Here is a 25,891-nt window from a genome sequence, read left to right as displayed (position 1 = left end):
CCATATAAGCAACACACTCTGCGTGAAAAAGTTCACCCTCAGGTCATTTTTAACTCTGACACTTCTCACCTTAAACATATTCCCTCTACTGGGGGGAAAAAGACTATGTCCACTCGTGTCATTTATACCTCTCATATTTTTGTGCAGCTCTATAAAGTCACCCCTCAGTTTCCTATGTTCCAAGGAATAAAGTGGAATAAAGTTCTAGCCTGCTCAACTTCTCCCTATGATTCAGGCCTTCAAGTCTTGACAGCACACTGCACTCTTTCCAGTTTAGTAATGGCGTTCCTATAATAAGTGGCAAGGGATGGCATGAAAGTAACAAAGAGAAAATAGAATACAAGATTAAACAGCCCAAAACCCAAAAGCAACTTCTGTAAGTGGAGAAGTTAGGACAAATGGAGGGCACTTGCTGAAAGGGAGAGGAGAATTTATAATAGCATTCAGGAAATGATCAAGAAAAAAATACTTTACATTTGCTTCATTAACGAATGCAAAAGAGACCTGGCCTTCAAGATAGTCGTGGAGCTGAAGGAAATCAGGATTATTAAATAAATACTAAAGGTGTGCATTGGTGAGACTAAGGGCAGATGGGGCAACCACTTTGTGCAGCATTCTGTCTGCAGTGGCCATTTTGAGTTCCTGACTGCAAGCTATTTCAACTCCACTCTCTAGTTCCACTCCGACTTGTCTATCTTCAGCCTCCTCCACCACCAGGGGAGGCCAAATGCAAACTAGAGGAACAGCACCTCATGTTCTGCGTGGATAGTCTACAACCCAGTGGCATAAGCATTAAAGCCTCGGTTACCTGCACCTGCTCTGTTCCTCCTGCATATCCCCTTCCGTTCAGCCCCCACTCCTCTCACCTGCACCCTTGAAGCACCTTCAGTAACTTCAAAAGACTGAAGTAGGGTAAATACTGAAAGGCTTTTATTCACAGTAAAATACGACTTCCATGGTGAGTGTCTGCCCCTGGACTGAGGGGGAGGGGCAGGGCGAAATCACCTTTATTCAGGGGTCTGTGGGAGGCACCACAGGGACAGTCAGCAGAGAGGCGTGTCCAGACAGTTAACCCAGTTACAACATATATATGGTTTACCACAACCCTGTTACCCTGTCTGTTCCCAGTCCCCTACACGGTTCCATCTTCTCATCACCCATACACTCGACCCACTGAGTCTCTTATTCCCTCCCCTGCATCCCCCCTACCCCCGGCTTCACCTTCCCACCAACCTCCCTTCACCAGGATCCTGCCAGCTCCTGTGTTACACCTCTCTCTTCCCTCTTTATACTGGTAGCTCTGTTCTACTCTTTCAATTCTGATGAGGACCTCAACCCAAAACTTTAGCTGTATGCTTCCCTGCACAGATATTGCCTGACCCACAACAGTTCCTCTAGCAGATCGTTTTCTTGTAGCTTGAGACTTGCTGGGAAAAAATCCCAGGACGTAGGCTCAGGAACATTAAGGAAATGTCATTCATCCGAGCGACAATTATTACCATCCATAGGTGACTTGTTGCCGGCTGGTGGTGTAGTGGCATCTGCACCAGACGTTGAGGCGAGTGGTCATGGGTTCGAATCTGGCCAGCTCCTTGCACACTTTCCTTCTGTGCTTGTTTGAGCATCGAGCTTGCAACTCAACCTCATATAAAGCAGAAAAACACTGAAGAAATAGCCCGGTTGCTACCCAATGTAAAACACGGCGCAGGGAGGAACAATATAGGTGACTTATGATTTCAGCCTCAGTTAACGGAGTTATTAAATCATAATTTGTAGCAATCACATTCCAAACAATAAACACCTTTCTATACACCTTTATATTTCCTCTTTTCTTTGAGACTTCCCTAGTCTGTCTTCCTTTACTCTGACATGGCTTGGTATCAAATATTAGTTCATATTGTGTTGAGAAGTTTTACCATATTAAAGCTGCTGTATAATTTTCTAGTGAGGTAAAAGGAGATTGTTTTGAAAGCTGTGACAAATGTTAATTTGGTCTAGGTTTTGAATGGCGATGGCTCTTCAGACTCATTCACTGAATATATTCAAGACAAAGATTGATTTTTTTTAATAATAAAGGAAGGTGGTGAAAAAGGCATTGGCGTACTGGCTTTCATGCATAAGAGTTGCGATGTTGTATTGTAGTTATATTGTGCAAGTCACAGGTGAGATTGTTCTTGAAGGTATATACATACACTTTGGTCACACATTTATTGGAAGTATGTCATCAAGCTGGAAAGTGTTCAAAGAAGATTGACAAGGATGTTGCCAGGACTCAAGGGACTGAGATATAGAGATTGGCAGGGCAGACTAGGACTTTATTTCTTGGAGACTGAGGGAAGACCATATCAAAGTGACTAAATCATGGGGGGCATAAACAAGGGTGCATGCATACAGTCTTTTTGCCAGATAAAGGGAACAAGAAGTGTAAAGGCACAAATTTAAAGTGAGATGGGAAAGATTTAAAAATTTTCTTCATGAAAAGGGTGGTGTGAGCTGCCAGAGAACATAGTTGAGGCAGGTACAATAAGAACATTTAAGAGATATCGGGATAAGATATCGATAGGAAGTGTTTACAGGGATATTGGCCAAATGTTGGCAAATGGATCTAGCTTAGGCATGCACTTTGGTCAGTATGAGAAAGTTGGGCTGAAGGGCCTGTTTCTACACTGTATTAGTGTATGACTCTATGGAGTTAGAACAGGAAAGTATTGCTGAGGCAAGTCATTAGGCATGATCTTATTGAATAGCATAGTAGTTATGAAGGGCTGAATGGCCTGTGTATTTCTTCAGCTTTTTCAAGACTGCCTTGCAAGAAAGATGGTTGCTGTACTAGGTTGATCATTTATTGATACCATAAATCTGTGCTTGATCAGTTGCAGTGCATATCATTGTTTCCTTGGTCCTGCCAGGTTGGCATGGGGTCGATTGTTCGATTCCCTGTCCCCGAGGTAGATGGGGTCTTGGATGCAATTCAACGTGTCATTGTGCCAATGGAGGAGCCTGTAATGCTACGGACGGGAGCTGTACCTGTTTAGCAGGATGGCGAGGGAACAGATGTGTACATCCGTGCCAGGTAGGGTGATTGCCATCATACATCCCATCGTGAACTGGGTACGGGCTCATTAATCCACAGGATCAAACAGCATCTTGATTTACGGGTGTAGTTGCAAAATGCATTGGCTTTAAATTGCATAATTAGCAAAAAAGAATGATTAGTTCAATTCCACAACACATTCATGGATCTAATTTTGTGTGAAAAGGCAGTTAACGTCTTTAGCCTTCTGTGGAAGTAGAGCCATTGGTCTGCCTAATATGCTTGCATTTGCCCTGTATACTTTGTAATTCTCCAACATGAACTTCAGAGTTAATGTGTTTGCACATTTGCCAGGATGGCTCCTATGGATTGAACTGCACTGAGCGTTGTGACTGCAGTCACGCTGACGGATGTCACCCTACCACTGGACATTGCCGGTGTCTGGCTGGTTGGACAGGTGGGTACCATTATTGTCTAACTTCAATGTGAGAATTGACTTCCTTTAACTTGCAGCAAGGCTGCATGCTGATGCTTCATTCAAGCCTCCTCTACCTCTCATGCCTCTACTTTCCTTTCTTGCTCCAGTGCTCGTCAACTTCCCCTTCAACGCATCACTGCTATTAGGCTTCCTGTGGGAGAGAACTCTCATCAGTCTCTGGTGAACTGAATTGACTTTATTACTTACATCCTTCACATACATGAGGAGTAAAAATCTTTACATTACGTCTCTGTCTAAATGTGCAATTTATAGTAATTTATAATAAATAGTATGTACAAAAATATAACATAGAAATACAGTTGTGTCAGTTTGAGGTTGGGGGTGACTCGAGTCCCCAATGATCCTTTGGGCCCTTTTTACACCTGTCCCACTGGGTTTATATCATTTGTAGCCACTGGTTTCACTTCTTGAGTACTTTGGCTCCAAGTTTAGGAATCTTTCACTAAACCTCTCCTCTGTGCAGTAAATTGCTACGTACTGTATCACCAATTGTGAATACCTGGGGGGTGTGAGGAAGGCCTACCCAGCATGGGCAGGAGAGTGAGAGTCAGACTGATGACGTCCAAAGATTGAGGAATTTTAGTTCGAATCTTGGATCCTTCAAACGGATCCTTCTCCACCAGATCTCAGTCTCCCAAATTCTCACTAACTCTCCATAGACTCAGCCTAGTTATGTGTAGACTGCCCATTGCAACAAGGCAGATTGACTCTACACCATTGATTCAGATGTGGTTGAATGTAGATGGAAAATATTTGTTTCCAGGAGAATAACTGCATTCAGTTTCATATGTAAGAAAATTGTTTAATGAATGCCTTGACCCTATATGAGAATTAACTGGCAAAGGACACAATTATTTAAAATCATGGATATTTGTCCTAAATGTGGATTATGATCCAAATTAATTGTAAAAAAGGAGATAATTCTGTTGTGATTTATTAAATCAGCTGAAGCAAGAAGGGTCACATATGGGACTTAAAGGAGAAAGTTTTGTAAATGCAGTTCTACAGGTACATGACCAAGATTTTGGTAAACAAACTGTCCATACACCCATTTGTTTAACAGAATGAATGTCTGTGTTGCACAGCCCCAGTTTTGATAGATGAGTTTACCAATGTGACATATGTTTGCTCCTCCTTCCCTTCACCTCCTACCCCAATTTCCATCAGCAGATCTTTCCATTCTTAATGGTTCTGTTGTGGTGTTTCAACCCCAAACATCAACAATTCCTTTCCTCCCACAGTTGCTACTTAACATGCTGTTACTCCAGAAGGTTGCCCGTTGATCTATATTCCAGAATCTGCAGCCTCTTGTGTCTCTTTTTCTATTCCCTCCCCCTTGGGTTTATGCTGCTTTGCCTTAAATTTGCCTCTTGTGTTGGGGACAAGCTCCATTGTCCGAGGTATTCTGTGTTCTCTGTTGGATTTATCAGTGCCTTTCATTTCTTTTCTGATCCTCATTTTCCCACCCCGGCTCCAGCAAATGGAAACATATTCTTTGCGCCCACATTATCAAACCCTTTTTCATAATCTCAAAGACCTGTTCTGCGAAGCCCCTCAGCCTTCTCTGGGGCCTCAGTCTAATCAGTCTTTCAGAAGTAACGCGCAGCATATGCATTTCAGTATTGTTGGCGATCCTTCTCCAGGTGGGTGCCATCTCCAGATAACAGCAAGATAAAAGGGCTGGTTGTCTATGATTTCACAGAATGGACCTCTGACCCAGGTCGTGTTACAATGGGTTCAGTTGAATGCCGAATTAAACTTAAGTGCCCCACGTGTAAGACATCGGGCACAAAATGAATGCACATTTTTTTTCCAGAGCTCTGCCCGAACCAAAGTTTATTGGAACACGGAGGAATTGCCTAGCAACGTCTAAGGCTCACAATGTGTTCTTTGTCCTTTACATTGGCATTCCATTCCAACAGGGTACTACAGCTCAGTGGTGCAACAAGCTGGAGTGGTCTTCTTTCCTAAGTTAGTGAAAAATGTAGATATTCAATTATATTTTTTTTACAATAAAATAGTAAGAGTTCTTCTAAAAATTAAAGAGAACCTTTCGGTACTTCAAAAGGAAAAACTCTGCTGTTCTGTTAAAAAAAGTTCTGCTTCACTAATTTGCTTTATTTACGCTGTTACATAATACATTGTAGTTTCTGTGGGATTCAGTCAGCTTTCCCATCAGCTGTGCTCAAATGATTCATTCAGTAACAAGACAGGCTTGATTGTAACGCCAGTAGACACAATAAGGTCTAAACTCTGCAGTGGATGTTTATTGGCATTCCATTTTAAAAAAAGAGGCATTCAGTGATTGGTGAAAATATATAAAGGAGAAAAGATTGTTTTTATTCTGTGAGTTTTTAGGTTTTATTAATATGCTGCAGATTATGTGACACATCTGCTGATGGGGTCTTTGCCAATTTGTACCACATGTTTATCACATTAATCTATGCTTTCCTAACCAAAGTGGTGCAAAAAGCATGTCAACATCCCAAGATAGGCATCGCATTTCTTCATTTTTAATGATGTGTCACGCTATCACCTAATCACAAGTTGCTCATGTGTGAAGATATTTCAACTTATCATCGAGAATCAGGAAGAAAAACAACTCAAAATATCCCAGTGATCTCATTGAATGGTGGGAAAAAGCTCGAAGGGCAGAAGAGCCGCATCCTGAAACTATGTTTCATCCCCAGTGTAATAGCTTCTTTCAAACAGTTTATCCCGTTTTTTTGACTGCAGTGCATTCTTACATTAGCAATGAGAAAGCACCATGAATATAGACCTTTAGTCAAGCTTCCATTTAGAAAAAGGAACACAAAGATTTGCGCAGCACAGTAATATATCTGTAGAGCTGCCACCTTACACCACCATTGCCCCTGCTTCAATTCTGGCCTCAGACACACTCTGTGCAGAGTTTGCATGTTGGCCCTGTGAGCGTGTGAGTTTCCACCTTGTGGTCCAGTTGCTTCCCTCATCCCAATGACATGCGTTACTTGTCCACTGTAAATTGCCCCTGCAGAACCTGCGGGAAGTTGATGAAAATGTGGGATGAATGTGGGATAAATGTAAATGGTGCCGAATGAGATACGGACTCATTAGGACCAAAAATAAGCCTCCATGCTCAGTCTCTTTATGAGTCTGTGATTAACATGGAATGAGCTGCCAGAGGAAGTAGCTGAGGCAGAAACAGCAACAACATGTAAAGGAAATGTGGCCAGATATGCAGATAGGAAAGGTTTAGAGGGGATATGGCCAAGCATGAACAAATGGGACTAGATAGGCTTTGATCGATAAGGATGGGTTGGGTCAAGGAACCTGCTTTCATGCTGTATTGACTCTTTGACCCTATGAGAGGATGGGGCTGAATGTTTTCAGAAATTTCTTTGACTTTGAAAGCAGGTAAAGTCTTTGAAGGACTGAACTCGCAGTTGCCCAACTGTGTTTCTTTACTTCTTTATCGCTGTTTGTGCTTTTGGTGTGAGAACATGTCTCCTGGTGCTTTTCAGATGAGGTTACCAGCACAATTTGACACTGAGGCATGTAAAGTTCTGAAATATTAGATTGAAGTTGATAAGTTAAGTTGATATTCTCTTACAAGTTGGAGGCCATTCAGCTCATCGAGCTTATACCAGCCCTCTGCCCCATTACCTTTCTTACGTGCTGATCAAGTACCCCCTGCTTCTCCTACTATTCGCCTGTAGCAAAGTGTAATTTAGAGACTCCAGTAGAACATCTTTGGGACGTGAGAGGAAACAGCTTTAACCAGAGGAAGTCCACTGTGTCACACCAACAGCACGTGAGGTTCAGATTGAACTTGGGTTGCTGACAGCAGCACCAATGAAAGGAGGCCAACGTTAACGGAAGGAGAAGGTAGTTACCGTAGTTACTATTTTGGGGTAGCAGAGAAATTGTTGCTGAAAGTATCTCACCCAGAGGGTGTCCCTCGCTGTGTTCGTAAATCCTGTGCTGTTCAGCTGGCAGAGGTACTTGCAAAAATTTTTAACCCCTCGGCTTCAGTCTGAAGTTCCCACCAGCTCCCACCACTATCATCCCTGAACCTTACAATCACATGGTCACATGCCTTAATGACTTCCACCCACTGGCTCTGACAAACATCATCTTCCTCTATCTGTGCTAAACATTCCCTAATTCAGTTTAAAGTTGTTCATAGAGCACATATGTCCAAAGATAAATTAGCGCGCTTTTATTCTCATATTAATCCTTTTTGTGATAGATGTCCGGGGCAGATAGCCTCTTTAACTTGTATGTTTTGGTCTTGCCCTACTCTGGAAACTTTTTGGAGAGACATTTTTAATATTATCTCCAAGGTATTGAATATAGATATCTCTCCTCACCCTATTACTGCTATCTTTGGACTACCTAAAATTTCCAGTAATCTTTCCCCTTCAGCCCGTAGAATGATTGCATTTCTTACTTTAATGGCGAAAAGATGTATCTTACAACATTGGAAAGAGCTCAATGCTCCATCTACCTTTTTTTGGTTTTCTCAGACGATATTATGCTTGAATTTGGAGAAAATTAGAAGCAATCTTTATGACTCCTCATTTAAATTTGAACAGACCTGGAGATCTTTTATTCAATATTTTCATTTAATGTAATATATACCCTTCTTGTTTTTTTTACTGTTTTTAATGGAGGTCGGGATTGAGGACGTGATTTTAAGTTTTTTAACTCTGTTTGGTTTCAAGTTAGCCCATTGCTTTGCTTTGCTTTTAGTTAGTTGCACGGTGGGTTTTTTTTGGGCGTTTTTTTTTCCTTTCTCTATTGATATATATATAAAAATTAGTATACTATTATGTTACCTTGGTACGTTATGTTTAAATTACATTGTTTGTAGTATTTTTTTTGTATTAATATCTTCTGTAATTTTATTATATTCTAACAGTGTATTAGTGCCTATATGGCTTACCTTTTTTTATACTTATTCTATAAAAAGATTTAAAAAGAAAAGAAACATCATCATGAAGTGCTTCAAGAGGCTGGTCATAGCATGCATTAATTCCAGTCTTCCAGACAATCTCAGTCCACTACATTTCGCATCCCACTGCAACATGTCTATGGCAGATGCCATTACTCTGACCCTACGCTCATCTCTGGAGCACCTGGAAAGTGAAAACACCCAATATAGACTATTGTTTATTGACTACAGTGCCACCTTCAATACCATAATTCCCAGTAAGATCATCACTAAATTCTAAGACCTGGGAGTCAAAGCCTCCCTCTGCAATTGAATCATCAACCTCTAACCAACAGACTGCATTGGTAAGGATAGGCACAGTTATTCATCCCAGAACTAGAATCAGAATCAGGCTTAATATCACCGGCATATAAATTTGTTGACTTTGTGGCGGCAGTACAATGCAATACACAATAATAGGGATAACATTAATTGCAGTAAATATATATATATACTTAATAGTTAAAATATGTAAGTAGTGCAAAAATGGAAATATAAAAGTAGTGAGGTAGTGAGTATGGGTTCAATGTCCATTCAGAAATCGGATGGCAGAGGGGAAGAAGCTGTTCCTGAATCGTTGGGTGTGTGCCTTCAGGCTCCTGTACCTCCTCCCTGATGGTAGTAATGAGAACAGGGCATGTCCTGGCTGATGGGGGTCCTTAATGATGGACGCTGCATTTTTGAGGCATCGCTCCTTGAAGGTGTCCTGAATACTATAGAGGCTAATGCCTATGATGAAACTGACTAAGTATACAACTCTCTGCAGCTTACTTCAATCATTTCATGATATGTGCCAGTGATATTAAACCTGATTTTGATTTTGATATTGAATGGTTCTCCAGTTCAATGAGGTTAGCTCTTAACCTTACAATCTACGTCATTATGATCATGCACTTTATTGTCTACCTGCATTCCACCTTCTCCATATCTGTAACACTTTATTTGGCTTTCTGTTGTTGTTTTACTTTGCTCTGCCTCAATACATTTTTTAATGAATTGGTCTGTATGAACAATATACAAGATAAGCTTTCACGGTACCTTGGTACACGTGGACAATAATACCAATTCCGATTACCAAACCCAGTGACTGTGTTGACACAGGATACGGCAGATGCTTGAGCAACACATAAAATACTGGAGCAGCTCAGCAGTTCAGGTCGTATCTATGGAGGGAAATCACTCAGCAACTTTTTGGGTGAAGATAATATGGCCCTGCTAGAGTTGAACTTGAGCGCTGCTCTCAGTGACAGCGATTTCTCTTGTTCTGTATTTGTAGGTATTCACTGTGACAGTGTTTGTGCTGAAGGACGATGGGGGCCAAACTGTACCCTGTCATGTCACTGCAAGAATGGGGCATCCTGCTCACCAGGCGATGGAGTCTGCAAGTGTGCTCCGGGATACCGAGGAACTACCTGTCAGCGCAGTAAGAAACCCAGCAATTGTCAAATCTGATCTAATTTTAGTATTTCAGCAGAAACTTTCTTGTAGTTAGAATCTTGAGGCTAAATGTTAGTACTTAAAATCAGGCTTGTTGCATTGGAGATTGGTGTTATCCCCTTGTAGGTCTCAGACCTAATTTAGTTGACCGCTACCTTGCTCACTAATATCTTCACAAGTGGCTTAGGGTCAGATTACTCCCGTGTGTTGAAGGTGTTTTATAAATATTATATCTAACTTTTTAGTATTGCTTTTCTGTCAAGCACCATTGAGCTAAGGGACCGTAACTGGTAAACTTTCCATTGCAGTTTGTTCTCCTGGATTCTACGGGCATCGTTGTAGTCAAGCCTGTCCTCATTGTGTGCACAGTAATGGGCCTTGTCACCACATCACTGGCCAGTGTGAGTGCCTGCCTGGCTTCACAGGAGCTCTCTGCAATGAAGGTACTTTCATCTTCCCCATGCGGACTAGAAATTTTGGGGTCTTGTTTGCACTGAGCCCCAGTGTGGATCTGTACATATACCATGTTGATGGGCAGAAGTCAATGTCTTGGCACTTGCCCTTCTGTTTCAGCAGGTGGTGTTTTCCCTCCTGGTCAGCCCACACTTCTCTATTTCCGGTATCTGAGCTGGTGACCATGAAGGAATGGTGATACCTTTACAACAGGAATGGTCTATCACTTTATTAGCAAGGACCAACAAAAAGAAGCAAAGGTTAAGTGGAGTGGCAATTGTTGGAGTGGGCCATACTAGAGCTGCCAGGCTTTGGCTTAGCAGGCTTCGGTGAGAACAGGCAGAAGCTAGAATTTAAGCTTGAGAAGTCAGAGCCAAAGGTATAACAAGTGTAGGCAGGATAGTGGAAGGCTCCTCCTGTAAGATGTGGGATTGCAGGGAATCTATCGGTCTCCCTGATGACTACATCTGAGGGAAGAGCATCCAACTTCAGCTCCTGACTGAGAATGTCAAGGAACTGGAGCTAGAACTGGATGTACTCAGGATCATCCTGGAGGCTGAAAACCTCACAGACAAAACTTTTACTGAGGTGGTCACACCCTGAGTGCAGGATTCAGATAGTAGATGAGTGATCACCAGGAGAAGTAAGGGAAATAAGCAGTCAGTGCAGGGTTATACTCTGGCCATTCCCCTCAGAAACAAGTATAACCCTTTAGATACTGCCGGGGGGAGGCGGGGAATGACTTAACAGGGCACACCAGCCTGTGGCCAGTTCAGCAGGGAAAGGTGAATTCAGGCACAGATATAGATATAGAAGACTCGATAGATAAGGGGACAAACAGGAGATTCTGTGCCTGCAAGAGAGACACCAGGATGGTATGTTGCCTCCCAGGTGCAAAGGCTCAGGATGTCCTGGAGCAGCGGCAGAATATTCTCAAGAGGGAAGGGGAGCAGCCAATCATGGTGCACATAGGTGCCAATGACATAGGTAGAAAGGGAAAAGAGGTCCTGTGCAATGAGAATAGGGAGTTAGGAAAGAGATTGATGAGCAGGACCTCCTAAGGAAGTAATTTCTGGATTACTCCCAGTGACACATGCTAGTCAGGGCAGGGATAGGATGATAGTACAGAGGAATGAGTGGCTGAGGAACTGGCTCAGGACAGGTTTTGTGGTCCTTGGAAAATTGGAATTATTAATTTTCTGGCGCAGAGATGACCTGTACAAAAGGGGCAAGTTGGACCTAAACTGGAAGGGAACCAATATCGTGCCAGTGCTACTCAGAAGGGTTTAAAATAATTTGGTAGGGGGGTGGGAACCAGAGCACCAGTTCAGAAAGTGGAGGGATGAAGAAGGTAGATATCAGGACTAGTAAAAGCAGGCAAGAGCAAAATAATACAAGGGATGATTGATACGTTCGTGGCCTAAGGTAGTAGGAGTCAATTTTAGAAAACCTAGTACATTTATTTTTCAACATAGTCCCCTCCTACATTTATACACTTAGTCCAGCGGTTGTGGAGCATACAGATGGGTGATTGATAAGTTCGTGGCCTAAGGTAGAAGGAGATGAGTTATACAGCTCTTGTTAGATGCAGTTCAACTCTTTGAGTGATTATGCAGAAAGTTTGAATAACATCAGGGTGATTGGTGGCCACGAACTTATCTATCACCCCTGCTGTGGACCCTTCCTGGAGGTCAAAGATCCATATGCTCCACGACCGCTGGACTAAGTGTGTAAATGTAGGAGGGGTTATGTTGAAAAATAAATGTGCTAGGTTTTCTAAAATTGACTCCTTCTACCTTAGGCCACAAACATCAATCACCTCTCGTAGATGCAATGGGATGGATAGCTTGAAGTTAGTATACTTTAATACTAGGAGTATTATTGGTAAACATGATGAACTTAGAGTATGGATCAGTACATGGAACTATGATGTTGAGGCCATTACAGAGACTTGACTGAGAGAGGGACAGAATTGGATACTTAATGTCTCAGGGTTTCAGTGTTCTAGAAAGGATAGAGAGAAGGTAAAATAGGGTTGCTGGCATGGGGGACCTCTACTTTCCTAATACAAACTGGGACGTTTTGAGTGTAAAAGGTTTAGATGGTCAGAATTTGCCAGGACGGATTCTTAAATCAGCATGTAGATAGTCCAACAAGAAGAAGGGCTCTAGTGGACCTGGTGTTGGGTAATGAGCCTGACCAGGTGACTGACCTTTCAGTGGGTGAACAGTTAGGGAACAGTTACCACAACACCTTAGGTCTTAAGATAGCTATAGATAAATATGGATCTTGCAGGTGAGTATTAAATTGGAGTAGGGTGAATTACGAGAGCATTATGGCTGGAACTAAAGAGAGGTAATTGGGAACAGTTGTTTTTGGGCAAGTCTACATTAGACATGTGGAGGGTGTTTAATGACCAACAGCACAGAGTACAGGACAGGGATGTTTCAGTCAGAAGAAAGAACAAGGACGGCAAGGTAAGATAATTTTGGATGTTGAAAGAGGTGATGAATTTGGCCAAGAAGAAAAAGGAGAAGAATGTAAAGCTTAGGAAGCTAGAATCAAACAGAACCCTGGAAGATTATGAAGAAGCCAGAAAATAACTGAAGAAGGGGATTGGGAAAGTCGGAGGAGTCATGAAAAGTTCGTGGCAAATGGGATTAAAGAGAATCTCAAGCATTCTATACATTATACATACTATATCAAGAGCAAGATGATAATTGGGGTCAAGATAGGGCTACTCAAGGATAAAGGGGAGAACATATACTTCGATGCAGAGGATGTGGGTGAGGTCCTTAATGATAGGCACATGAATGTGAGGAAAATAGAAGAATATGGATCGTGTAGGCAGAAGAGATTAGTTTAGATTGCCATTTGACTACTAATTTAATTGGTTCACCCAACATATTGGCTGAAGGGCTTGTTTCTGTGCTGCACTGTTCTATGTTCTATCTAACTTGGAGGGAGAATTGTGCATGGTGGTGTTCCCGTACAACCACTGCCCTTATTCTTCAAAGCAATAGATGTGGTGGATTTGTGAGATGTTACTGAACTAGCCTAGGTGAGTAATTGCATTTCTTTTTGCAAACGGTACACATTGTGCACTGATAATAGGAGGATTAATGTTAGGGTGATAGATGGACCGTCAGTCCCCTGGGTTGCTTTATTCTGAATGATTGTGATCAGCCGTCGTAGAGGCAGAGAGCAAATATTCTGTTGCACTCCTGACTTGTGCCTTCCTGCCGGTTGGAAAACTCATGAGGTGATAGTCAGCCTCTGGCAGCACAGGAATCCATGACAATGGCGAGTGGGATTCAACTGCAAGGGCATCATTTATTGCCCATCCCCTACCTGACGTCAGGAGGCGGTGGTGAGCCACCTTACTGATCTGCTGCAACTTCATTCAGTAGCAAACCTCAGGATATTCAGGACACACTGAGGTGTAAACCACGCCCTCCTCTTGTGCCAAGATGAGGCCACCCTCAGGGAAGAGGAACAACAATTTATATTCTGTCTGGTTGCCTTCCAACCTGATGGTATGAATATCGATTTCTCTTTCCAACAACCAAAATTCCACCCCCCTCCCCACTCCCCTGTCCGTTCCCCCCTCTGACATTTTACTTCTCATATGCCTATTACTTCCTCCTGAGTCCCCTCCTTTCCTATCCTATCAGATTCTTTCTTCTCCAGCCCTTGACCTTTCTCACGCACCTGGTTTCACCCATCGCCTTCCAGCTAGCTTCTTTCCCCTCCTCCCATCATTTAATTCAGGCATCTCCATATTCTACCCCCCTCCCCAGCTTCCCTCTCAGTCCTGAAGAAGGGTCTCACCCGAAACGTCGACTGTACTCTTTTCCATAGATGCTGCCTGACCTGCTGAGTTCCTTCTGCATTTTGTGTGTGTTGCTTGGATTCCCAGCATCTGCAGATTTTATGTGTATTCAGGATGTTTGCACTGGGATGGGAGATGGGGTTAAAGTGATGGTAATATCTTTGAATGTTAAAGAAAGCTGATTAGATCTTGCCTATTAGAAAAAGTCACCACCCAGCAGTAGTCTGTTCCAAATTTTGTTTCCAATTTATTGACCCATGTTCGAATTGACAACCACAAGAAAATAATTCAGTATGCGTTATGTAGATTTTGATTTGAAAATTTTCCATTGTATCAGAATAGTATGCAATAAAGAATCCAATCTACCATGCCTGCTTTTGCATTTTAGATTATGTTTTTGTTCACAGTGTGCCCCAGTGGAAAATTTGGGAAGAGCTGTTCTGGTTCCTGCACTTGTACAAACAATGGAACGTGTAACCCCATCGACGGCTCCTGTCAATGCTACCCAGGGTGGATTGGAAGTGACTGTTCACAACGTAAATATCAACAGTTCTTTCCTGTAGACTGTATTTCATGTGGATTTTTAAAATAGGTCCACAATTTTTTTTTAAACTTTTGTAGGAGCTTTAATCAAACCCTCTGTGAATCTAGTGCAGCTACAGACTGTTGCATTATGTGACTGATATCAACAGATTTTTAGAGATTACTTGTTGGGCCACAGTGGGAGCACTGTGACTGTTTTTAGGCATCCGACTTTGGGAACAATGTTGAGGCTGTAGTGACCCTGTAGAAGTGAATGGAACCAAGTCCTTAACAGGAATGAGGGACGAGGTCATTCAGACATTTCCTCAGAGCAGAGACAGTTCTTTAGTAAAGGTACTTAAAATGATGAATGATTATGTGGATGAGAAGAAACCTTCCTCTGGCAGGAGGGTCAGAAAGTAAAGAACACAGATTAAAGGGGAAGAATATCCAGAGTGGAAGTTGGGGAGTCATTTTTGTTTTGTAAGCAGTGAGTGGTTCTGATCCGCATTGTGCTGCCTGAAAGAGAAGCAGAGTCAATTATAATTCTCAGAAGGGAGTTGTATATATGCTTGAGAAGGATAAATCTGCAGATCTGTGGGAAAGATCTAGGAAAAATCAGAGCGCAGACACATTGCACTAAGTGGCCATTACTTACTGATTCTGTTGCCAAGAAACTGGATAACATCATATTGTTTATCCCCAGCACAATGCAATCCAGCATTGATTTAACACTGGTGATCATTTTCAGCACAGGTACCAACAATCCCAAAATTAGACCAGGCACGGTGTTTGCAATCCAAGTTAGTGTGTCTGGTATATTCCCAGTAAATGGCAGACTGTGTGGGCATCGGTAGTAACCCCTCTTAAGATAAATTGGAATTCTCCTGTTCCAGTCAATGGCTGTGGCACAATAGTCCGAGAAGCACAGTGCACTGTATTCAGCGTTTCCTCTTGATTTAAGAGGTGACCCTGAAGTCCTCAGTACACATAATATCTGTCTCCAGATCTGACTACAGATCTCAACTTTCCTAACATCACCAGGGCATGCCCTCACAAGCAGAGGGTGTTTGTTGCAGGATTGGGCTAATGAGCAAACTATCCAACGAAGCTTCATGTTGGGTGTTAGAGTCAGCTCAGGGAAAGGAGGAGGTCTCAGGGAAGGAGACAGAGGGAGACTTGGTGGTCCTTCATTCCATGGAGAGTAGGTCTCTCACCTCCAGGGAGCTGCGGTGTAGTAGTTGAAAGTGCCTTCCTCTTAGCCGCCTGGGTGACCTCCCTCCTTTGCCACTTACCCCTTGAAATTCTAACTTAAATCAATGAAAGATATTGAATTCACCTTTTCATTATCCTAAATTGACCTGTATGTAGAGGACTTGAGAGTGACAATTGTCTCAGAATACATTAGGGTGTGTGATAGTATTGGTTTACTGACTGCCAAGTTCTAAACTCTCACAAAAAGCCGAAGCCTTATCAGTGCCTCAGCAGGAAACTGGTGTGTCGTGGGAGTACATGGAAGATCGAAAGCAGCGAGCTGGCTGCTGGCTGTGTGCCCAGAGACCTGAGTTCGTTGGGCACAGAGCTCGGAAAAAGCGACGCAAGAGACTTTTAACATCGTAAATCAGCGAGTTGTTTGGTATATCTCCCCTCTCGCTGTGAAACGGGGACACCTCTTTTTCCCTTATTAGGAGGAGAGAGAGCCTGTGGTATGTCAAATTACCAGGTGAACTAGTAGTTTTTGGGGTACTGCAAGTCTGTGTCTTTATTGATGCTTTGATGCATGTTTCAGTGCTCGGTGGTGGGCGCCGATGCTTTTTTTTTGCCAGTGGGGGAGGGGGGATCATTGCTTTGCTGCTGCTTACACATTGGTGGAGGGAGTTGGTGGGGAGCTTTGTGGTTCTAACATTTAACTGTCATTCATTCTTTGGGGTACTCCTGTTTTTGTGGATGGTTGTGAAGAAAAAGAATTTCAGGATGTACAGTATACATTGCTCTGACATTAAATGTACCTTTGAAACCTTTGAATATAAATAGCCCTGAGTACTCCTAATAAAGGCGAAATTATACTTTAACTACCCAAACTTCAAAAACTAGTTCACTTCCTTGTTTATTCCCTGGTGAGTTTAGCTGCCATTACCCACTATTCAAGCAGTGGGTCCCCTCTCCCTACCAAGAAGATTCTTCCAACTAAAAAAGTAGTTTAAAACACATTTCATTTATTTTCAGTGATACCTTTTAAATCCAAATAACACTCTTGGAACACATTTAAAACCCTCAGAGGATTTCCATGTTATAAAACATTTCAAAATTACAAAACATTTCTATAACACAAAGGATTCCAAAACGCAAGTACAATTCCTATAAACTAAAAAGACATACTAATGATGCAGGCAAATGAAACACCCATTGCAGAAATTGAAGGCAGATCAATGGTCTCAAGTTCACACCATTTTTCTTTCATGTTTATTGATGTTCCTTAACCATTCGTAATAAGCCTGAACTGCTCTCTACATTTATGCCCTTTTTCTGCCACATGGGTGTTTTCACATGTACAGTATTAGATTAGATTAGATTAGATTATGAGAACACTCAGTCCTCTTTTATTGTCATTTAGAAATGCATATATGCATTAAGAAATGATACAATGTTCCTTCAGAGTGATATCACAGAAAACAGGACAAACCAAAGACTAACACTGACAGAACCACATAATTATAACATATAGTTACAGCAGTGCAAAACAATACCATAATTTGATAAAGAACAGACCATGGGCATGGTTAAAAAAAAAGTCTCAAGTCCTGATCGACTCCCAAGTCCCCGATAGCAGGCGGCAAAAGGGGGAAACTCCCTGCCATAAACCTTCAAGGCGCCAACAACTGCCGATGCCTTGGAAGCAGCCGACCACGGCCAACACTGAGTCCGTCCATCCGAAAACTTAAAGCCTCCGACCAGCCTCTCCGATACAGCCTCCCGAACGCCATCCTCTGCCGAACACCTTCAACCTAGCCTTGGCCGCCGAAACAAGCAAAGCCAATGTGATATTTCCTCAGGTACCTTTTTTACACAAAAGGCTCAAAGCTGAAACAAGCAAAGCCGATATGATATTTCCTCAGGTACTTTTTTTACACAAAAGGCTCAAAGCTTTTTGGAGACTTAAATCTCAGCTAATACTGTAAATCTAACCTCCTTGATTTTACAAGTAGCAACTACTGTGTTTAGAATACCTCTCTGGTTGTGGCTGCCATAGGGTGTGCAGCTTTAAAGAGAAGATCTCCTCTGAATGTTGTGTGGCAAAGTGGTAGCAACTTCACTGAAGGTAACTAGTTCTGCCAGGGACCAAAACTCTTACGCTCTTTCTGATTGACAAACACACCACTGTTGCATATTTTTTTTCAGAATCTTTTCAGTGAAATTGATATTTCACTGCACCAGATATAACACGGTTCAACTGCTAGACGTGGAGATTTCTTTCTCAAGGAAATATAATTTTCCTTTGCTTCTGTGTGTGATCATGGGAACAACAGAGGCAATTAAAATGACCTGAGTCACTGAGATACCCTGGAGTAAAAACTGGACCTGATGACATTGCTGCTTTCGTTATTCTGAGCTTGTCTATTGCTAAATTATGAACAACACTAGGAGTTTTGCAGAACTAGTTAGCACAGAAGGAGGTCATTGAGACCATGCACCACACATGGTTTTATGAAATGGCATCCTCAACTTCGTCACATTCCTTTACTTTTTCCCCTCCACACTCAATGACCCGACTCTGTTTTGAAGGTTACTCCTCGCACTTCGCTGCCAAACGATGCATTCCAGATTCTCCGAATTGCCAAAATTCTTGGTTGATCTTATGACATGTAAAAAAATCTTTTTTATTTTCAATATGGAGAGATTCTGTAAGGTTATCTTACATTCTCTAGATTAACATGAGATAGAGAGATCAACTCTGGAACAAGCAGGTTTCATCTCTGGATAAGAGGTCACTCATTTGGAATGGAGAGCGTTCTTTAACCATTTTGGTGAATCTTCAGGATTTGCTGTGACAGAGGAGATGGGTCCTTGTGTGGACCAATAGATTTTTGGACTTTGAGGAAAATTGTGGCTGTGGAGATTGGACTGAAAGGTGTATTTGCTTAAAGGAGCAGGCAGTGTCTCACTAAATGGTGGAACAGCTGTGCGACTCCTGCTGCTCTTGCTTGTTACAGTATTTCCCTTAAAATTCACTCTTGATATGAAGCATGTGAACATTGAGTGACTCCTGTCTCTTTTTATTTCCTCAGCCTGTCCCCCAGGATACTGGGGTCCGAACTGTATCCACACCTGTAACTGCCACAACGGAGCCCACTGCAGTGCTTATGATGGGGAATGCAAGTGCACGCCAGGCTGGACTGGACTCTATTGCACACAGAGTAAGGTCCCATTTGCTCTCTCCACAGACACAAGCTGGCCTGCTGAGTGCAGCTCAGCATTTCAGAATTAGAATCAGAATCCTGTTAATATCACCAGTATGTTGTTGTTTTTGCAGCAATGGTACATAATAACAAAAAACACTGAATTACAGTGTGCATATGTATATGATATATATATAGTCGAAAATTGGATGGCAGAGAGGAAGAAACTGTTCCTGAATTGCTGTGTGTGTGCCTTCAGGCTCCTGTACCTCCTTCCTGATGGTAGCAATAAGAAGAGAGCATGTCCTCAGTGATGGGCGGGGGGGGGGGGTGTCCTTAATAATGGATGCCAACTTTTTAAGGCATTGTTCCTTGAAGAGGTCCTGGATGCCACAGAGACTAGTACCCATGATGGAACTGACTGAGTTCACAACTTTCTGCAACTTCTTTTGATCCTGTGCAGTAGCTCCCCCATCATACCAGATGGTGATGCAGCCCTTAATCATGTTAGCACTGTAGATCAATGTTTAATTACAATTGAAATTAAAATTATCCAGCATATTTTAAAACAGCACTTTGAAAAAGTCGGACTTGTTGATTTTAAACACGTCAACTTCAAAGTTGTAGCAAGGTTCTGCTTGGTGATTTTTGCTAAAACTTAATTCTTTGTTTGTTTGTTTGTTCATTCATGGGTCGGGGATTTTCTGGCTGGGCCTCATTTATTACCTATCCCTTACTGCCCTTGAAATGAATTGCCTGCTGAGCCATTGCAAAAGATACTTGACAGTCAGTCACATTACTCTAGACCAGGAATCACATGGAGGTCAGACTGGATAAAGAAGACAGTTTTACTTCCCTGGAGATACTAGGTAGGATAAATTTTAAATCAAGGTCACAGTGTGCAGTTCAGGCAGAATTAATAATTAGCAGAGATCAGTGTTGGGGCTCTAGATATTCTCAATTTACTGTATATCAATAATTTGTTTGACGGAACAAAATACAATATATTCAGATTTGCTGGTTATACAAAGCTGGGTGATGGTGTTGCTTGTGAGGAGGCTTTAGACAGACTAAGTGAATGGACAAGGACATAAGAAGTAGAATGAAGGTAGAAGATAAGGTCACTTTGTCAGAAAATATAGAACAGTGGAGTGTTTCTTAAGCAGAGATAGCTTGAAAGGACTTGGTGTTCTGGGGTCTTGGGTATTCTTGTACACATCACTGAAAGTTAATGCAATCAGGAAGAATGTAAGGGGATATCAGCACAAGATGTCTTCTTCCAAATATAGATCTTTGGTGATGCTATCATTCTGCTGAAGAAACTCAGCATCTTTGGAGAAAAAGGAATTGTCAACATTTGGGGTGGAAACCCTGCAAAAAGACAGATGCTGCTCGACCCGCTAAGATCCCCCAGCAAACTCTTACTTCATGTGCCAGTACCTGCAGTCTCTTCTCTCTCCTGGTGAGACCACACTTAGAGCACTGTGTGTAAATCAAAGCAAGGAAGGGATCCTTGCATCAAGGTTCCTCTAGATTGATTTGTGTGATGGTGAGTTTGTCATAAGAGGGAACATTATACACTTTGGGTCTGTGCTGAATTCAGATATCCAAGAGAAAATATAATTGAAGTACAATAAAAAAAAGCATCCTTGGAGGACCTAAGAGTTAATGATTCCGCTGGCCAAAATGACATGAAACAGGAGTCAAAGTCTCAAAATAAGAGGTTGGTCATTCAGGATTATTGAGGACTTCGGGAATGACCCTAGTTTCTGCACTTCATTGGAGCCGTAGACCCGGACAGGTAGTGTAATAATAAGATTTAATGTGCTGACAAAAAGTAATAGTAAATAAACGTGCTAATGTATAACTTGCGTTGAACCAAATATGACAATAGCAAGCAACAGGAATTCTGCAGATGCTGGAAATTCAAGCAACACACATCAAAGTTGCTGGTGAACGCAGCAGGCCAGGCAGCATCTATAGGAAGAGGCGCAGTCGACGTTTCAGGCCGAGACCCTTCGTCAGGACTAACTGAAGGAAGAGTGAGTAAGGGATTTGAAAGCTGGAGGGGGAGGGGGAGATGCAAAATGATAGGAGAAGACAGGAGGGGGAGGGATGGAGCCGAGAGCTGGACAGGTGATAGGCAGAAGGGGATACGAGAGGATCATGGGACAGGAGGTCCGGGAAGAAAGACGGGGGGGGGGGTGACCCAGAGGATGGGCAAGAGGTATATTCAGAGGGACAGAGGGAGAAAAAGGAGAGTGAGAGAAAGAATGTGTGCATAAAAAGGAGTAACAGATGGGGTACGAGGGGGAGGTGGGGCCTAGCGGAAGTTAGAGAAGTCAATGTTCATGCCATCAGGTTGGAGGCTACCCATACGGAATATAAGGTGTTGTTCCTCCAACCTGAGTGTGGCCTCATCTTTACAGTAGAGGAGGCCGTGGATAGACATGTCAGAATGGGAATGGGATGTGGAATTAAAATGTGTGGCAACTGGGAGATCCTGCTTTCTCTGGCGGACAGAGCGTAGATGTTCAGCGAAGCGGTCTCCCAGTCTGCGTCGGGTCTCACCAATATATAAAAGGCCACATCGGGAGCACCGGATGCAGTATATCACCCCAGTCGACTCACAGGTGAAGTGATGCCTCACCTGGAAGGACTGTTTGGGGCCCTGAATGGTGGTAAGGGAGGAAGTGTAAGGGCATGTGTAGCACTTGTTCCGCTTACACGGATAAGTGCCAGGAGGGAGATCAGTGGGGAGGGATGGGGGGGACGAATGGACAAGGGAGTTGTGTAGGGAGCGATCCCTGCGGAATGCAGAGAGAGGGGGGGAGGGAAAGATATGCTTAGTGGTGGGATCCCGTTGGAGGTGGCGGAAGATTTTCAATAAATAGATTTTATCTTTTACTTTCCACTCAAACCAGTTGCAAAGCTGCTGAAAGTCACAACTGGTTACAGTGTAGTGAGAGCATGAGGACATCTGGGATTAATGAACTGGGAAAACATTGGGGTAGTTCCAAAGAGTATTGGACTGGGGAATAAACAGTATAAAGAAGGAGAAGAAGGGTGCGCTGAAAAGGCATTCATTCAAAGCAAATCAGTCACAGAAAAAGCCGAGAGCAAGAACAGAGAGGGGAAAATTGTAGCAGGCCAGGCAGCATCTCTAGGAAGAGGTACAGTCGAAGTTTCAGGCCGAGTTCTGATGAAGGGTCTCGGCCTGAAACTTCGACTGTACCTCTTCCTAGAGTCTTGGCCTGAAACGTCGACTGTACCTCTTCCTAGAGGTGCTGCCTGGCCTGCTGCGTTCACCAGCAGCTTTGATGTGTGTTGCTTGAATTCCCAGCATCTGCAGAATTCCCGTTAGGGGGAAATTGTGATTTTTTTTTGCAAACTTGTTTCAAGGAAGCTTAAAGGAAGATAATGAGATTCTATGCACAGAGTAGTTATTTTCTGGTGCCAAAGAGGTTCACTTCCCAGAAATCATTATGCTATTAAAATTGTATTCATGCGTTTAATCGTATTTTAAATATCTACAACGATTTAACAGACAACTAATGGGCAAATGCAACTGATTCATGAACAAACTTGAGGCAGCAAGGATAAGGTGGAGTTCAGACAAACCTATGACAAACAACGAAATATTGCACATAGCATTGTTAATCCAGTGGAATGTTCCAAGATGTTTCTGAGGAGAGTATTCACACAGTTATAACTGTGAATTGGGGAAAGAGGTAGCAAGAGAGATGTACTGAGACAATATCATTTCATATAGAGTCTTACAGAGGAGAAAGAGGCAGAGAGGTTTGTGGAAAGGATTACAAGGCTTAGGAACTCGTGCAGAACGCACAACATGGTAGCGTAGTGGTTAACACACCATTTTATAGTAACAGTGACCAGGTTCAATTCCCACCACTGTCTGTAAGGAGTTTCTACATTCTCTCCGTGACCATGTGGGTTTCCTCCAGGTGCTCGGGTTTCCTCAGAGAGTTCAAAGGCATATCAGTTGGAAGGTTAATTGGTCATTGTCAATTGTCCTATGATTAGGCTAGGATTAAATCGGGGGAATTGCTGGGCGACGTGGCTCAAAGGGCTGAAAGGGCCTATTCCGCACTGTATATCATTAAATAAATGTTAAAAACTACTCTCTGTGATGGAGCCACAGTGTCAGAGCTTTGGAGTTTAATTGGGTTGATTCCCAGAAATGCATTTTAATCTACAATAGCAATTCAACAGCAACTTCTGAAAAAGTGCACTCATCTCTGACCCTGCCCCTGTGCGGCAACATTGCTCCCGCTGTCAACTTGACCATAAATCCTGTTGTGTAACCGCTTCCACCCAGATTCAATCTGCAATTGCTTTATTCAGTGGCTTCATGTTGCTTTCTTTCTGTGACTGCAGGATGCCCCTTGGGTTACTTTGGGAAGGACTGTGCCGAGCTGTGCCAGTGTCAGAATGGAGCAGACTGTGACCATATCTCCGGGCAGTGCACATGTCGCATTGGATTCATGGGCAAATACTGTCAACAAAGTAAGTCAAGAAAGCTGAATCCATATAGCATGGAGACGTGCCCTTCACTCCAGCTTGTCTATTCTGGCCAAGGTGTCTTTCTGAGCAGGTCCCATTTGCTTGCATTTGGCCCATATCTTCCTAAACATGTGCCTCTCCAAATGTCTTCTAATTGTACTTGCCTCTAACACATTCTCTGGCTCATTCCATATGCCCACCACCATCTGTGTGAAAAAGTAACCCCTCAGATCCTTGCAACATACATCAAAGTTGCTGGTGAACGCAGCAGGCCAGGCAGCATCTATAGGAAGAGGCGCAGTCGACGTTTCAGGCCGAGACCCTTCGTCAGGACTAACTGAAGGAAGAGTGAGTAAGGGATTTGAAAGCTGGAGGGGGAGGGGGAGATGCAAAATGATAGGAGAAGACAGGAGGGGGAGGGATGGAGCCGAGAGCTGGACAGGTGATAGGCAGAAGGGGATACGAGAGGATCATGGGACAGGAGGTCCGGGAAGAAAGACGGGGGGGGGGTGACCCAGAGGATGGGCAAGAGGTATATTCAGAGGGACAGAGGGAGAAAAAGGAGAGTGAGAGAAAGAATGTGTGCATTAAAAAGAGTAACAGATGGGGTACGAGGGGGAGGTGGGGCCTAGCGGAAGTTAGAGAAGTCAATGTTCATGCCATCAGGTTGGAGGCTACCCAGACGGAATATAAGGTGTTGTTCCTCCAACCTGAGTGTGGCTTCATCTTTACAGTAGAGGAGGCCGTGGATAGACATGTCAGAATGGGAATGGGATGTGGAATTAAAATGTGTGGCCACTGGGAGATCCTGCTTTCTCTGGCGGACAGAGCGTAGATGTTCAGCAAAGCGGTCTCCCAGTCTGCGTCAGGTCTCACCAATATATAAAAGGCCACATCGGGAGCACCGGACGCAGTATATCACCCCAGTCGACTCACAGGTGAAGTGATGCCTCACCTGGAAGGACTGTTTGGGGCCCTGAATGGTGGTAAGGGAGGAAGTGTAAGGGCGTGTGTAGCACTTGTTCCGCTTATACGGATAAGTGCCAGGAGGGAGATCAGTGGGGAGGGATGGGGGGGACGAATGGACAAGGGAGTTGTGTAGGGAGCGATCCCTGCGGAATGCAGAGAGAGGGGGGGAGGGAAAGATATGCTTAGTGGTGGGATAAAACTATGTTCTCTAGTTTTAGATTCTCCATCCTTGTGAAACAGACAATGCTGAACTACCCTATTTCTGCCTCTCATGATTTTATAAACCTCTATAAGGTCACCACTAATGAACATCTGATGGACGCATCTCAGCGCACAAGTAACAATGTTCTAACTGGCCTCCTCTTTGCTGTGTTAGTCTATGCACGGCTCTGGAGAGGAGAGTGAACCATGGGAGAAAGGGAAGAACGAGGGGCACCAGGGAGAGGTGATAGGCAGGTGAGGAGAAGAGGTAAGAGGCCAGAGTGGGGAATAGAAGAAGAGATGATGGGGAGGGAATTATTTTTTACTGGAAGGAGAAATTGATGTTCATGCCTTCATGTTGGAGACTACCTCGGTAGAACATATAACCAATTAAAGGAAGTTGGGGTGTGGGCAGATGGGAACTGTAGAGAAAGCTCATTATTAACCAGTGCTGTAAGAATTTCTATGATTCTTAACTGCTGAGGGTAGGCATTGTTAGTAGTTATCCAGCCCATTCTGGTCTGGTATCGCTGTTCCATCTAGTGGCAATAAATTCAATTGCATTTTTAACCAATTCAGTCAATGGCACAGGTTTTGAATTGGAATCAGGGAGTAAAGGGAATTACAGCCAGGAGTAATGCCATCTGGCCCACTTGTCCATACCGATTCTGTAAAGAAGCTGTTAAATTAAAATAGCAATTTCTGTAGAGTCTTTTTCATCCCTTTCCAAACATCATAGTTTAGCTGCGAATGAAATACATTTGAATTCATTGTAGTAATGCAGGAAGTGCATTATCCACTCTGCACAAAGCAACCTCCCATAACCAGCAAACTGATATTGACCAGCTAATCTGTTATGCTGTTGTTGATACAGGGATAATTATTAGCAGAATACCAGGAAGAATTCTGCCTTTCCTCGAAGGAGTGGCATTGAATATTTTACATCCACCTAAGAAAGCAGGAAGACTCTCAAGTTAATATCTCTTTCAAATAGATGCATTCTCTGACAATGATACCCTGGTGTGTCAATCTTGACCTTTGTGTTGAA

The 25,891-nt window shown here is 43.0% G+C and overlaps 1 protein-coding gene across 1 annotated transcript in view; it reads left to right on the top strand.

Moving 5' to 3' along the window:
* Nucleotides 1-25,891, top strand: part of megf10 (multiple EGF-like-domains 10) — a 174,420-nt gene that overhangs the window by 128,896 nt on the left and 19,633 nt on the right. The window contains exons 12-18 of the mRNA XM_063049090.1: nucleotides 2,910-3,073; nucleotides 3,389-3,491; nucleotides 9,785-9,931; nucleotides 10,254-10,388; nucleotides 14,638-14,766; nucleotides 19,039-19,167; nucleotides 23,548-23,676. Coding sequence (XP_062905160.1) covers nucleotides 2,910-3,073; nucleotides 3,389-3,491; nucleotides 9,785-9,931; nucleotides 10,254-10,388; nucleotides 14,638-14,766; nucleotides 19,039-19,167; nucleotides 23,548-23,676 — 936 coding nt within the window. The remainder of the gene's footprint in view (nucleotides 1-2,909; nucleotides 3,074-3,388; nucleotides 3,492-9,784; nucleotides 9,932-10,253; nucleotides 10,389-14,637; nucleotides 14,767-19,038; nucleotides 19,168-23,547; nucleotides 23,677-25,891) is intronic.

This window comes from Mobula hypostoma, chromosome 5 (assembly GCF_963921235.1).
Source record: "Mobula hypostoma chromosome 5, sMobHyp1.1, whole genome shotgun sequence".
Lineage (NCBI taxonomy): Eukaryota > Metazoa > Chordata > Chondrichthyes > Myliobatiformes > Myliobatidae > Mobula > Mobula hypostoma.
This window is presented reverse-complemented; position numbering and strand designations above follow the sequence as displayed.